The following is a 15390-nucleotide window of genomic DNA, read 5'->3' on the forward strand; positions in this document are numbered from 1 at the left end:
CGCGTATCTCAGTGGGTGCTTTCCAGTTTTCCACGGACATAGTCGACGCGCAGGAAAGCCGATAAACACGGCGTGGCGGGGACCTGAACATGAGAAGAACATGTCGTGACACTGATGTTTTGGCGCACACGCCGTGCCTCCGTTTCTTTTTTTGTTTTTTTTTTTGCGAACTTTACGCGCAGCGCAGGTTTAACACTTTGTGGCCTGCGTGGGTTTGTGTGTTTTTTTTTTCTCGCTCCCCTCTGCTCTCTCCTCTCCTTTAAAGGCTGGAGGACTCCATTTTGAAGGGACCGGGGTGTGCAGACTCCAGCCCAGCCGTGTGAGGAGAGGACAGGCTGGTTTTCCGGGTCGGGTGCTGCTTTTTTAAGACGCTTTCTGGTTTTCCAGCTGCTGGATTTTTGGGGAGGTGATGGTGCTGGAGGAGAAGTTTTGGCACGTGTCACCGGTGATGGCAGCCCCGGTTGAGTTTAATGATTAAGGACAGGGGCGGGGCGCGTGTTTTATTTTTTAATTAATTATTTCCCCCCCCCCTTCTTAAGGACAGATTTACGGCCCCTCCGCGCGCCGCGGCGTAGACCGGCTCGGGAGGGGAGACTTCTGGTGACGAGTGGCAGCGCGCACGGCGGCACACTTTGCAGGCACGAAATCCACAGTGTGCCAGAGCAAAGTTTGACTTTTTTTAAAACCACAAAGCAAAGGAGGAGCCTCAGCTGCTGCCTGATTCTTCCATACCAGGGGCCGCTGGACCAGGCGGCCGCGCATGTAGACAGGAGGAGGAGGAGGAGGAGGAGGAGGAGGAGGGGGGAGCCAGTGAGTACAGGATCCGGGCCTTGTAGTTTTGCCGCCGGGACTCTCCTCATCCGCTTTCAAAAAATCGCAAATTAGCGCCTTTAAAGGCCCAAATGAACGAGCCTGGGGTCACGATCGCGCGGGTCCACACCGGAATGGTAAGATTCTCGCGGCAGATCGCGTGTTATTTGGCGTTTTAGTGCGTGATTTTTACTCCTTTAGAAGCACACGGCCGTGTGTGTCTGTGTGTGTGTCAGTGTGTCCGTCCGTGTGTGTGTGTTTGCAGGAAGGTGAACTCGGCGTCGTCGTTTTTGCGTGTTAATACGCGGTGTTTTTTTATTATTATTTTAATTAGTCGGTGTCGTGCGACACACTGACATTTGCACATGCACGCGCCTAATGCGGGTCTATTTTAATCCGTATCAGGGCCAGCCGGCGCGTGTTTGTTTTTTTTTTTTTCTTCCCAGACGTTTATTTTGTAAATGTGTTTTTGCGCGTAACAGCCCGCGGTGAGCGTGCACACCGCTGACCCGTCTCACTTTATTCTCGTCATATCGCGATACTAGACGCGTTTGGGCTCGTGTCAGTGCGGTTTTTGCGTAAATCCGCCCGCCCAGAATGTCACTTGAGGTCAGTTGGTCGTCAATCAGTATGTTTGTATCGATAGTTGTCAGTTGTCGCATTTAGCGAGCAAACACCAGGTTTTTATATATTAAAAAAAACTGGCAACAGGGTGAGATTTTAAAAAGCAAAAAAAAAAAAAAAAATGCAGTGTTCTAATAGGCAACCTTTATTACTGCAACCAACTAACAGCAGCTTTTTTTTTCTTTTTTTAATTAAAGTTAAACAATTACACAAAGTACAAAGGTATGCCAGGGGTCAACGAATAAAGAAAAACATAAAGATAAAAAAAGATAACCTATCAGCACAAAATAATTTAGAATATCAAGTCTTCACACCTTTAGGGTTTGATGATGATTGAATTGAGACTTTGTAATGTAATTCAGGCAAGTAGAGTTAGAACAGGGGCTTTATTTCCTGAAAATTTACATTTATGAATATGAAATTTAGCAAATATAATTAACAGAGCAGCTTTATATTGGAGCCTAGGGGTGTTTATGACATCACATGTTTATACCTTTGTGATGTCACGAGGCAAGTTCTTGAAATAACAGGAAGGAAATAAAGAATTTTAAATAGGGGACACAATACACATCATGATTTATATATATATATATATATATATATATATATATATATATATATATATATATATATATATATATATATATATATTGCATTTAACTAGTTTGGGAGGTCCTGCAACTTGAATACTGAAAAATCACACATTCATTAATGATAATAACTATTTATATAGGACTTTTGCAGGAACTGAAGCACCAAATAAACATCAATAATATAATAATAAATGCCAATAATAAAAGTACAGTACAAAATGTACAAAAAGTGAAAGCGCTAATATATTAAAAAAATGTGCAGTTTATGAACTCGGTGGAGGGAGCTGTGGAGGGAAACATATGTATGATGCATTATTCCGTCTCTGTTCATACTAAATATGCAGAAATGTAATCACTGGTGAGCATCGAACTTGGAAAAAATGAATTATTATGAAAGATATACAACCTTTCAAATTAACAAACTGACAAAATTTAGTTTTTACTGAAATCCAAGCATTATAATGTTGGTTTATATTTGAAATGTCGCAAAATTACAATTCTTATTAATGACGAGAACATAATTACGGCGGGAGGGACTTCATGTAGAATTTTTTATTTTCCTTTTTATGCCATCTGCAGGAGGACGATCATCAGAAGTTACCTTCAACTTCATGCGGTACACGTACACAGGAGGTGCATGCTAACATCCGTAAGATGTCTTATAAGTCACATCAGAGGTTTGATCTGGTTTCAAAAACAGTGTTTTTAGGTTTAGAAGTGTTTATTTCTTGATAACTTTTACAAAATATATGAGAAACCTGTTAGATTTATACAGAAACAGTGTTTTCAGAGCGTTTGCAGACGTGTGTATCTTTATTCTGATTGGCTGCCGCCGTGTGCTTCCCATCATCTCTCGCGTAAATCTGAGGAAGCCCCCACATGATCTATGACATCACTATTATAGACTGTATGGGTTGCAACCCTAAGTAGTTCAAGGCTGTTGTTTTGAAATTTTTGTCTTCAGATGAAGTTTTTTTTTCTAGGCAATGTAAATTTTGATTGGCAATGTCATATTATGAATTCCCTATTTAAAGGCTAATAAATAAAATTATAGTTGTACCAAAGAAAATAATTTTTATGACTTAAATCTTAAAAATTTGAATGGTAAATGGACTGCATTTATATAGCGCTTTTCCATCTGCATCAGATGCTCAAAACGCTTTACAAATAATGCCTCACATTCACCCCGATGTCAGGGTGCTGCCATGCAAGGTGTCCACTACAGACTGGGAGCAACTAGGGGATTAAGGACCTTGCCCAAGGGCCCTTAGTGGTTTTCCGGTCAGGCTGGGAAAGGCTGTACAGCTTCCAAGTAAAAATTACAATCCTTGCCTTTGTCCCTTTCCTGTTTGTATTATATAAATCTTTTGTGCTTTATTATTTCTTCTTACCCATTTAAAATAAATACTTTTCAATACAGGCTCCACGGTATGATTATCACAGTGTGGCATGTGTCACTCCATCACTAATTTTAAACCAGATATGGCGACAGGCCTTGGATTTTATTCAACTCTTCCTGAGACAAATGCCATTTCCAGGAAGTGTAGTCAGATTCCATCCTTCAGTGTTTGAGTCATTGTGGACAGACTGTTGTAACAGTCAACAGTCATGGCTGAAGTGTTTTTTATTATTATTATTATTATGAGAACTGGAGAAAATGAAGTCTTTAAGTCACTATATAGGAGTTCCAGGAACATTGAAATGATTCTCTTTCTCTGTTCATTTCTTAGGGTGGAATCATGCCAGCATGAGTGGGCCTTACGCAGGCCCTGGTCGGGAGACTCCGCAGTCTGGCTGCTGCCCTTTGACCTCTGGTTGTGACCAGTCGTCCCTCTTCAGGCAGTATGACCACAGGATCGGCTTGAGCATGTCTGCCACAGCCTCCTCCCTCAAGCATGCGTCTGTTTATGGGTTCACACAGAGGGATCACTCTGCCACCACCTCTTCTTACAGTCCTCTCAGGAAGCTGCAGCATCTCACCACGATGGTGAGCCAGCCGGACCTGTTCCTGCCCCTGAGGGAGGGGAAGGAACAAGAGAGGAGCTGGGAATGGGGGGTAAATAAGAAGGTCATGGGGCCGGAGATGGCGCGGGACTCCTGGGCCGATTGCACGACCAGGGAATATTCTTGCACCCAGAATACAAACAGCTTTGACAGCCCTTCTGTTGTGCAAAAACAACATGAGGTCAAAACTGGAAGTGGAGATGTTCCAGAAGTCAGACGGTGTAACCCTGTTGTCCCAGAGAAAAAGACAGAAGGTTGCTTCTCAGGCCCGCCGAGCCCGGCCTTCTCCCTTGACAGCAACAGCCCCTTTGCTAATGGCCTCCTTCACTTCGAGTCCTCTTTGTTTGAGGACGATGAGAACAATTGCAACACTGAAGCACAGGAGACCACCTCACCAATGGCAGGTTTGATGGATAAGCATGAAAGGGAAGAGGATGTTATTCAGTCCATTTCTGGAGTCTTGCATTCAGATTCCAAGGATGCTGCCCCGTCCTCGGCAAAGGTCGTCACCCGGTCCCAGTCCTCTGGTCAGCGCAGGAGATACTGGGATGGCTCGGATGATGAGTGGGAGAGCGACACAGAGCTCTTCCTGTTTGGGGATAGTCCCTCAAGATATCTGATGGCAAGTTTTACTTCTAAAACAAAAGTTTTTACTAAAGAACAGCAATTTTGGCTTTTTTTTCTCAATTCAGATTGGTTGAGATGTGGTGCATTCTTGCTATTCATTTTGAAATCTCTTTTTGTTTGTTTTCCCCTGTGACTGCCGTTATAGCACACGGTCCCTAAGCCTGGGAGTTAGCTGGAAGGAACATGCGCATTTCCTGCCATAAGTGTCTTGCTTAAGCCCCGGTCACACGGCACTAACAAAAGACACCAAAGCCAAAACGAAACTAGAAATCTGGACTTACGTTGACTTTCTGAGACATCATTTAACCGTCATCCAGCTTCGTTCCTGCAGCTGGCGCGTCGTCAGAATTATCAAATTTGAAAAATGTGAACGAATGCCAACGACAACTTCAATTCATTTGTATTCCATTTTCCTTTCTGTCTTGATGGTTCCTCATCGTTTACGTAGTTCCCGTACCGTCAGCGTTCTGTTTGACGGTTGTCCAACTTCGTCCAACCTCCCAAGTCCGACTTCTTGCACAACCGTTGACGATATCTGAACGGATCAATAATGCTGAATGCTGAATGAGACTCGTCCATGTGTGGGATGAAAAGCAATGTTTTCATACAGAAAGCAACAAGAGCGTTTTATCCAACTACTTTAACTATCTACGCACATTCCAGCTGTTTGTGGCTGGAACAGCCGTGTGCACACGCAGCCACAAACAGCTGGAACATGCGCACACGAACGTTCATCATGAATATTTCATTTTGATTTTGTTTAAAGCATCAAGGTTCACTTTGTTTTTCTTTTGTTAATTTCGGTTTTGTTTCATTCCTTTATGCGCTCTTGATTCGCAGGTTTTTCAGTGATGGGAGAAGTGCAGGATCATTCGCCTGCCTTTTTCAACGATTGGTGACTTTTTCTTTCGTTCAGCTATTGTGTGCCATGTGACCAGGCCCTTACTTAATGTTGGCGTTGCACTGAATTGTTCTAGCGTAGTGTCGCCGCTTTGCTTCACTTTTTGTCCACTAAACTTTCTGAGGCACCACGGTTCTTTCGCTATGCCATCAGCACGCTTTTCAAACAGACTACAGAGTTTTGTATAATATTTTGCACTTTCTATTGCTGAAGACACTACTTCAATATACAGGTGCATCAATACTTCAAATATCTGTAAAAGTTTCAAAAAATTTGTCAGGTATTTCAGAAAGTGAAAAAATATATTTTGAATGTATAGATTTATATGGTCTGAACTCTTACATATAAAATAAAATGTTTCAAGCACTTTTTTATCTTAATTTTGATCATTATAGTCTAGAGATTAAAAAAAAAAAAAAAGTATTTCAGATTATTTGAATATTTCATTTCAGGTGTGAGTAAGTCACTATTTATGTAGTATAAATACCATGAATCTTATCAGTCTGGTTCAGTACCTATAACCACAATTGTGGGGAAGCCTGGTGCTCCCCAGAAGATGCTCACCGACACCTAGAGTGAGCCAAGACAAACTGGAAGGGAAAAATGTGGTAGGGGAAAGATGCTCAAGGAACAGGGATGACCAGAGCTGTAAGAATTGTCAAACAAAGCTGATTCAGAAATTTGGGACAGCTTCACAAGCAGTGGAATGAAGCTGGAGTTGGTGCAACAGGAGCCACCACACACAGACATGCCCAAGAAATGGAAGTGTCAAATTGTTAATGTCAAGCCACTCCTGAACCAGAGACAATGTCTGAAGCATCTTACCTGGGCTCAGGAGAAAAAGAACTGGACCATTGCTCAGTGGTCCAAATCAAGGTCCCAGAATCTGAAGGAAAAGTGCAGAATAGAATCCAAGTTGCTTGAAGTCCACTGTGAAGTTTCCATAGTTAGTGATGACTTTGGGTGCCATGTCATCTTCTGGTGTTGGTCCACTATGTTTTATCAAGTCCAAAGTCAATGCCGCTCTCTACCAGGAGATTTTAGAGCACTTCATGCTAGTTTCTGCTGAAGAGTTTTATGGAGATGATGATTTTCTTTTCAAGCGGGACTTGGCACCGAAACACAGCACTAAAACTACTAGTAACTGATTTGGTGACCATGATTTTACTGTGCTTGTTTGGCCAGCCAAATCCCCTGACATGAATTCAGACAAATTTGGTGTCCTAGGCAAGATTTTTATCTGGTGCCCCTTCACAGGAAATTAATCACCAATTACTGTGTTCATGCCCTTTCAAAGACATAGTATAGCTCATGTTTTTTATGTTTATTTTATAAAATGCATAGAACCTGCATTTTATAAAATAAATCAAGTTACCATGTAGTTTTTAAAAGAATCTTCTCAAAATTCATATTAATACATTCCTCCACAACACTAGGTGGCAACATTTTATCCTTAAGTAGTTTTGTTCGCCACTATTCCTAATAACTAAAAGAAGTATGTCAGTTTGGGAGATACAATTTACAGTTCTGGTGCTGTTTGTTACATCTTAATTTTGGCATCACAGTCACTTTAACAAGCTCCCCACAAGAAACAACATAAAACATTCACAAATAAGATTATTTATCGTTACAGTAGTCCCAGAATCCTTTGCACTTCTTCTCAGAGGGTACACACTTTTCTGAGGATGTTAAAGATGAATGTAAACCAAGCTGCTGTCTTTTATGAAGGAAAAAAAAACCTCTCTCCTATTGAAATCTGAGCAACAAAAATAATGTGGGCCCTTTTTAAAAATAAAACTATCCATATTAACATGGCGGTGTGTGAGCTGCCTGCTACAAATGTAAACGGAATATGGCCGTATCCAAATATACATATGTTTGTCCATGCTAAACCATGTAAATCTTTTCTCTATTTGTAGCTGTCTTTAGTGCAGAACAGGGTAGTTGCCATTGTGTGGCAGGAGGTGGGTTAGCACATCCGAGACAGGCTCCCGGAATGTCTCAGTGTTTCCTGGTTTTTGTGTGAAGCTGTTTTTGGACTACAGTTATTGTTTAAGGAATAAAATGTCTTTAACGGACAAAGATGGGCCATAAATAAAATGTTACTTATGCGTAAGAGTAGATTAGATAGAACTTTATTGATCCCTTGGGAAGACTCCCTCAGGGAAATTGACGTTCCAGCAGCATTGTATAGCAGCACACAGTGTCAAAAGTAAAAAAACGATGAACATTTATAATGATGGCAACAGACAGGTTGGTCTGACTAGTGAATTTGGCCCTCCAAATTAAAAATTTAAATAATGTAGCAACTGCACAGAGAATTTGTAACTGACATGGATAGATTAACAACCGGCAAAGATTTTTTTTTTCCCAGTAATTTGCTCCCATGAGGCAAATAACGATGCAGTCATTTTCATCACGGCCATCATCAGAATTACAACCCATCTTGTAAGTTTGGGGTATTAGTGTTGTATGCATTGTAACGTTACTATTATGCACATTTGAAAGAACAGTTTATATCAATATATGCAGCATGGTCTTTATTTATTTATATCTAAATAAACCACTATTTCAAATAATTAAAGTGATAGGATTTTTAAATCAGACTATTAAATGAGTTAATTTTTTAACAAATTTTCATTGAGTGATGAGTTGAGACTAGCAGGCAATGTTTTAAACATGTTTTTTTAGGGAGGGCGTGGGGCGGGAATTAGTATGCATTTGTTCGGGTTTACCATTAATCTATGAACATTATAAACAGTGTAGTAAATACTTAACTGCACTGGCATTATTTTGGTGGAAATATCCTTTTCTAAAATATCACACGACCATAACAGCTAAACAAAAGTGTATGGAAATAATGCCAGATTACAAGAAATATCGCAAATATAGAACTGAATACATCATAATAAAAATAAGAATGATGTCATGAAATAACTGGACAGTGCCACTGCATTAAGATATTCAGATTTCTGTTGAAGTGATTTTTTTTTTTTTTTTTTAAGTAGATCAATAAAACATCTAATTGTGTTGCTGTCTTCATAGATAAACGTGGTTTATAACTGATAGAAAATCTCTTAAATGGAGACTTTGTGCAAAGTAAAATGTTAATATTAAGTCAAACTGTTAAAATATTTCCCACTTTTCATCACAAGAACGTTCAATCATCAAAATATATGTAGATAAGATAAGACTTTTATTGATCTCACAGTGGAGAAATTCACATCACAGTGATCCTTAGCCTATGGGAATGGCACAAGAAAAAACACTGGTAAACAATATTTCATTTAAAAAAAAAAAATGTACTTTTTTTAATGAAGGACCACCTTTTCAAAAATGTTCATCACCAAAAAACAAAAACAAACTTTCTTGACTTAAAATTGCATTAAATTGACATACAAAATTACGGACAAACTTCCTCATTTCATTAGATTACTGTTTGTTCATTTCATATGTTTTCTTGTGTGATAGTAGTGGAAACGCATTTAAAAAGTATGGGGAAAAAACCCTGAGGTGATAAGATTTTTAAACAATAATGTAGATTTGGAGTTTAGACGGTAACATTTCTCTGTCACATCAGCCTTTGTGCAAACATCATGTACTATGTGCACATTTGTGGAATTACCCTGGAAATTAGTTGAATTTTTCAGAAATCACTCATTCCCTTCATTCCAGAATACATCCAGAATTGCATTTGTTTCTATGATTTATAGTGCCTCCACCGTCACGAATCATCCATGGAACAGAAGCATTGCATGACACTGGTGATGTCCGATATTTAAGTCTAAATGCACTGGAAAATATTGGTCTGCTTCTGCGATGCTACATAGCAACCCGACAGCGATGGCACATATTGTTGCTTCTCCCTGTTGGTAGTCAGTGTTACTGCGCCATTTACTAAAAGACAGTTTTACTGTCTGCACAAGAAAAGCGCTCAGGAGTTTTGAATTCATCTGCTCTGGAAGGTGTTTTTGAAAAGTGTCTGTTTGTGGTGGGGAAAACCGCAGATTAGCATGGCTAGAAGGCCAAGAATGGATAATTAGCTATTTTCCTTTGAAAACGTAGTATAAATAGCCCCTAAAATTGCAGGACGGCAATGATTTGCTTCATGCCAGTGTCACTACAGAGCAGCACAAAGGATTATGGGAGAAATTTTAATTAGTTATTCTGTTATTTTATGCTGGTTCTTGTGGTGAGCTTATTAAAGTTACGTAGATAAGTGCTTGTCATGTCAAAATGGCGCAACCTTTGGCACCATGAGTCACTTTTTGTCTGGCTAACAGAAATGGCTGTGAATAAAAAAGTACATAAGGACTTATTTTTGTACCTTGTCTTGCGGAGGACTGTGACATGAACCTTTATTCTGTAATTTTAAGGAGTGTGTGTTTTTTTTAAAGAGCTATGTACTTGGAAGATTATTTTTAATGTTCACAATTAAAAGCTCCAGTAAATGTATCAAAATATTATTAGTTAAAAAAGGGGCGCTCCCTCTGGGTCATTTTTGCCCTGACTATGTGACTGGTCATCTGTGTGTGAATTCCACAGAGGATCGATAGGCTATTGTCAAGAGATGGGAGACGCGAGGCCCAACAATAGAGATGAGGTGAAGGCCGCAATCAAAGCCACTCGGGGTTCTATAACACCTCAGCAGTGCCACAGGCTGATCGCCTCTATGTCACATGGCATTGATGCAGTAATTCATGTAAAAGGAGCCCCAAGTGAGTGCATAAATGAATGTACTTTTCAGAAATTTGGCATTTCTGTATTATAACTAATTTATGATATTGTGAAATATTGTAATATTTTGGAATACTTTTTTTTTTTCTTTTTGCCGTAAGCTGTAATAATATCAAAAATAAAAAAATGCTTGAAACATTTTTCAGCAGTTAATACATAATGAGTTAAGAATATATAAAATTTTCACTTTCTGAAATAACTAACAAAAAATACTGAACTTTTTAACGATGTACTTGTGCAACCTCAAATCAGAAAAAGGTCAAATGTGTGGAAAATGCAGGGGGAAAAAAAATCATTCTTACATTTACCTTGACTTTTATTTCATTGCCGACTGTATGAATCCAGGATATTGAATGTTTTTTGTGGTCAGCTTCATTTTATTTGTTAATATATATCCATTCCTGCATTTCAGGCCTGCAACATTCCAAAAAAAGTTGGGACGGAAGCAATTTGGGGCAAGTAATGAGTTAAGCATGATTAATGGTTTTATTTCAAACAAGTGATGTCAGCAGGTGATTCTAATCCAGATTTGGTACAAAAGCAGTATTCCTGAAAGGGAGAGTCTGAGGAGCAAAGATGAGGAGAGAATCTCCAGTGTTTCAACACATGCATGAAAAAAAATTGTTGAAATGTTTAAAAACAGTGTTCCTCGAAGAAAGATTAGAAGGAATTTGCATATGTCTCCCTCTATAATTGAGTGATTCAAGAGATCTGGAGGAATTTTAGTGCATAAAAGGCAATGGTCCACACCTAAACTGAATTCCTGTGATGTCCAATCTGTCAGATGACACTGCATCATGAACCATCATTTATCAGTACATGATAGAACCGCATGAGCAGTGGGTTACTTTGGGAAACTTTGGTCAAGCACTACAATATGAGGTTCCATTCACCAATGTCACTTAAAACCTTACTGTGAAAAAAAACATGCCTTATGTTAACTTTGTTCAGAAGAGGTGTCAGTTTCTCTGTGCTCAGAAGTAGGGATGTCCCGATCAGGTTTTTTTTGGCCCTGATCCGATTCTGAGTCATTTGATTTTGAGTATCTGCCGATACCGAGTCCCAATCAGATACTTTAAAAAACTGAATGAACAATGAACAAATGCTTCATTTTAATCAGCTTATTTTATTATTTATCACTTAAACAGTGCACTTCTCCTTGAGGTAGCTTGAACAATCAAGTAATAATCTACCAGACTTAAAAAATGTACAAATTTCCATGTTATTTGTCTAAAAATAAATGTCCAAGGTTCCGTATGTTAAACAAGAAATGATCTAATCTGAAATAACAGGTGGTTTTAATTTATAGGTGAAAGGTTTCTAAAGAACCATTTATTGATTTAGCTATTTTAATTACAAGTGTTCTAAACTTTGTTTAACAGTAATGTGAAATTTTGAGGTAACCAACAACAAAAAACATTTCCAAGGATTTTTCTTCAGAAAACTGCTCTACAACCCCTGGCAATAATTATGGAATCACCGGCCTCGGAGGATGTTCATTCAGTTGCAAGCAGAGGGAAAAAAATATGGAATCACTCAATTCTGAGGAATAAATTATGGAATCACCTTGTATATTTTCATCCCCAAAACTAACACCTGCATCAGATCAGATCTGCTCGTTAGTCTGCATCTAAAAAGGAGTGATCACACCTTGGAGAGCTGTTGCACCAAGTGGACTGACATGAATCATGGCTCCAACATGAGAGATGTCAGTTGAAACAAAGGAGAGGATTATCAAACTCTTAAAAGAGGGTAAATCATCACGCAGTGTTGCAAAAGATGTTGGTTGTTCACAGTCAGCTGTGTCTAAACTCTGGACCAAATACAAACAACATGGGAAGGTTGTTAAAGGCAAACATACTGGTAGACCAAGGAAGACATCAAAGCGTCAAGACAGAAAACTTAAAGCAATATGTCTCAAAAATCAAAAATGCACAACAAAACAAATGAGGAACGAATGGGAGGAAACTGGAGTCAACGTCTGTGACCGAACTGTAAGAAACCGCCTAAAGGAAATGGGATTTGCATACAGAAAAGTTAAACGAAAGCCATCGTTAACGTCTAAACAGAAAAAACAAGGTTACAATGGGCTAAGGAAAAGCAATCGTGGACTGTGGATGACTGGATGAAAGTCATATTCAGTGATGAATCTCGAATCTGCATTGGGCAAGGTGATGATGCTGGAACTTTTGTTTGGTGCCGTTCCAATGAGATTTATAAAGATGACCGCCTGAAGAGAACATGTAAATTTCCACAGTCATTGATGATATGGGGCTGCATGTCAGGTAAAGGCACTGGGGAGATGGCTGTCATTACATCATCAATAAATGCACAAGTTTATGTTGATATTTTGGACACTTTTCTTATCCCATCAATTGAAAGGATGTTTGGGGATGATGAAATCATTTTTCAAGATGATAATGCATCTTGCCATAGGGCGAAAACTGTGAAAACATTCCTTGCAAAAACACACATAGGGTCAATGTCATGGCCTGCAAATAGTCCGTATCTTAATCCAATTGAAAATCTTTGGTGGAAGTTGAAGAAAATGGTCCATGACAAGGCTCCAACCTGCAAAGCTGATCTGGCAACAGCAATCGGAGAAAGTTGGAGCCAGATTGATGAAGAGTACTGTTTGTCACTCATTAAGCCCATGCCTCAGAGACTGCAAGCTGTTATAAAAGCCAGAGGTGGTGCAACAAAATACTAGTGATGTGTTGGAGCGTTCTTTTGTTTTTCATGATTCCATAATTTTTTCCTCAGAATTGAGTGATTCCATATTTTTTTCCCTAATTCCATAATTTCCATAATTCTTGCCAGGGGTTGTATATAGGCCCAACACCATAGTAGGTCAATAAAAAAAAAAAAAAAAAAGATTGGGTTGAACTTTGACCGCGTCAGCCTGCCAACAAGTGGCAATGCCTGCTCCCGTCAGAAGCGGCGCTTTAGCTCGGCTTTGGACGCGATGCTTCTGACGCATCTAAAAAGCAACGCGTCTCATTGAAAATAATGCTTTTTACACCGATTCTTGGTGCCTCTGATGCTTCCAACGTGTGAAAGGCCCATTAATCTGCAATAATGAGCTTGAAATAGCACTGATCAAAATAATGAGGATAAAATCTATATCGGATTCCTGATCAGGATGGAACGTCCAATTGCGATCAAGTCTGAAACCACGTGATCGGGCCCGATTTTACGATCACTTGATCGGATCGGGACATCCCTATTCAGTAGCATCTGGATTGGACCATCACATAGTGGAAGTGTGTATTAAGGTCAGACAAATCAGTATTGCATCTCTTTTTTTTTTTTTTAAAGAAATGGATGTCGTGTGCTCTGGACCAAAGACAAAAAGTATTTAAACTTACCAGCAGTGAGTCCAAAAGGGACGTCCATGGATTTTTTACTGGATGACGCAAAGGCATGGCTGCAGAAGAACAGGCTATGGATACTGGACTGGCCCGCCTCCAGTCCTGACCTGTCCAAAATAGAGAATGCATGGAGACTTTTGCAAAACAAAATGCAATGATGATGACCCTAAGCCCCAGAAGGCCCCTAAGATGATCTTAAGACGTGTTTGCAAGAAAAATGAAACAAATAGCACCCAAAATGCTTCATCACTTGGTATCCTCGATGCCAAAATGTACTGTATTTTAAGTGTTGTGAGAAGGAATGACAACATTACAAACTGGTAAATGTTTTAGTTTTCCAACCCTTTCTGGAATGTGAAGACCTTAATTGGAGGAATGGATGTATATTAACAAATGAAATGAAGATTGTGTGAGAGAATACCAGAATCAAAACACTGCAGATGTCTAGAAATGATTATTGACATCCACATTGGTGGATATTTGGCAGTACATTTTGTTGCCATTATTAACAAAATATTTCTAACCTGGCGGTAGTTCTTGATGGCCTGTCAGCCCATCAAGCCTATAATACTGCAGGAGAAACTGCTGAATGTGTATTACACAGTAAAATAGCATCATTGTGGTGCGCTAATGGCAGCAGCGTAGCAAAATTAACAGAACTTAGTTGTTATTTTTTTTAAATAGCGAGAAATGTTGGTACATTGTTTAACAGTCCACTGTTTACAAAGCATTTAAGCTCGTGAGCTATATTGAGGGGCATAACCAGGAGGAGGCTTCTGACTTCTAACAAGTCAGACAAAAAAAAAAAACTTTATTAATATTGTCAAAAGGCTGTGCAAAAGATTTGGCACATTTACCGTAACATCATAAGAAACTGCTAAAAATCTAGTATTTCTAAATATAAATGAGGGAACTATGTATTTTTCACCTGTTAAAAACAAATTTTGGTGAAAAACTATGCTGTATTGTTGGTCGTGCTACAAGTAGTCATTTTGTGTTGATGATAAACATATCCGCTGTGGTCGCTTGTTGATTTGGCTGGTTTGTATTGACAGGAATGGTTGTGTAAGCTGGAACTAGTTTTTCGTTCGATCCATGTGTCTGAAAGTTACTTTGACAATTTTCTGGGGGAATCCCTGCTTAGGGCATCAATTTCTCGCTCTGACTCAGCGGTTCCACGGTTTAATGGTTGACACTGAAGTCTGAATCGAGTGAGATGAGTTCAATTTTATGTACAACTTCAAATTGTAGTGCAACATTTGATTTTAGTACACACCTACGTTTTTGCCTGGAGGGGACAAATATATGCTTTTCTTTGAAATGACAAACTGTGATGCTGTAGGAAGGCAGCATGTTCTTAAATCGAGATACAAGAACTCTGGACGCTCCAAAGAAAATACCTGAATGGAGAAAGATGACAATAAATCTGTAGCCCCTGAAAAGGCTGTTAGTCACACATCAAATCCCTGCAAAGCACAACTTGCTTATGGTAGACTTTATTTGTGCTCTTATATTTGGTTGTACCATCTGTCATAATTTAGGGTTTTTAGACACAAAGGATATTTCCTTTGCAGAGGTTGTGATAGATGAGGCCTCATTACAAACTGGCGTTTGATGTTGGGGCTACCTTCACTGATTATGAAATGTATGACCCTGGAATGTGAGAGTTAATGACAAAAATGAATGAACATGTGGCTCTACTCTACTCTTTTCTACTCTCCTA

The 15390-nt window shown here is 39.2% G+C and overlaps 1 protein-coding gene across 1 annotated transcript in view; it reads left to right on the forward strand.

Moving 5' to 3' along the window:
- Window positions 1-802: 802 nt before the first annotated feature.
- Window positions 803-15390, forward strand: part of LOC117516991 (histone-lysine N-methyltransferase, H3 lysine-36 and H4 lysine-20 specific-like) — a 134715-nt gene continuing 120127 nt past the window's right edge. Inside the window, 2 exon segments of the mRNA XM_034177885.1 lie at window positions 803-947; window positions 3758-4653. Coding sequence (XP_034033776.1) covers window positions 3775-4653 — 879 coding nt within the window. The 5' untranslated portion in view covers window positions 803-947; window positions 3758-3774.

The sequence above is a fragment of the Thalassophryne amazonica genome, chromosome 9, assembly GCF_902500255.1.
Source record: "Thalassophryne amazonica chromosome 9, fThaAma1.1, whole genome shotgun sequence".
NCBI classification, from domain to species: Eukaryota; Metazoa; Chordata; class Actinopteri; order Batrachoidiformes; family Batrachoididae; genus Thalassophryne; species Thalassophryne amazonica.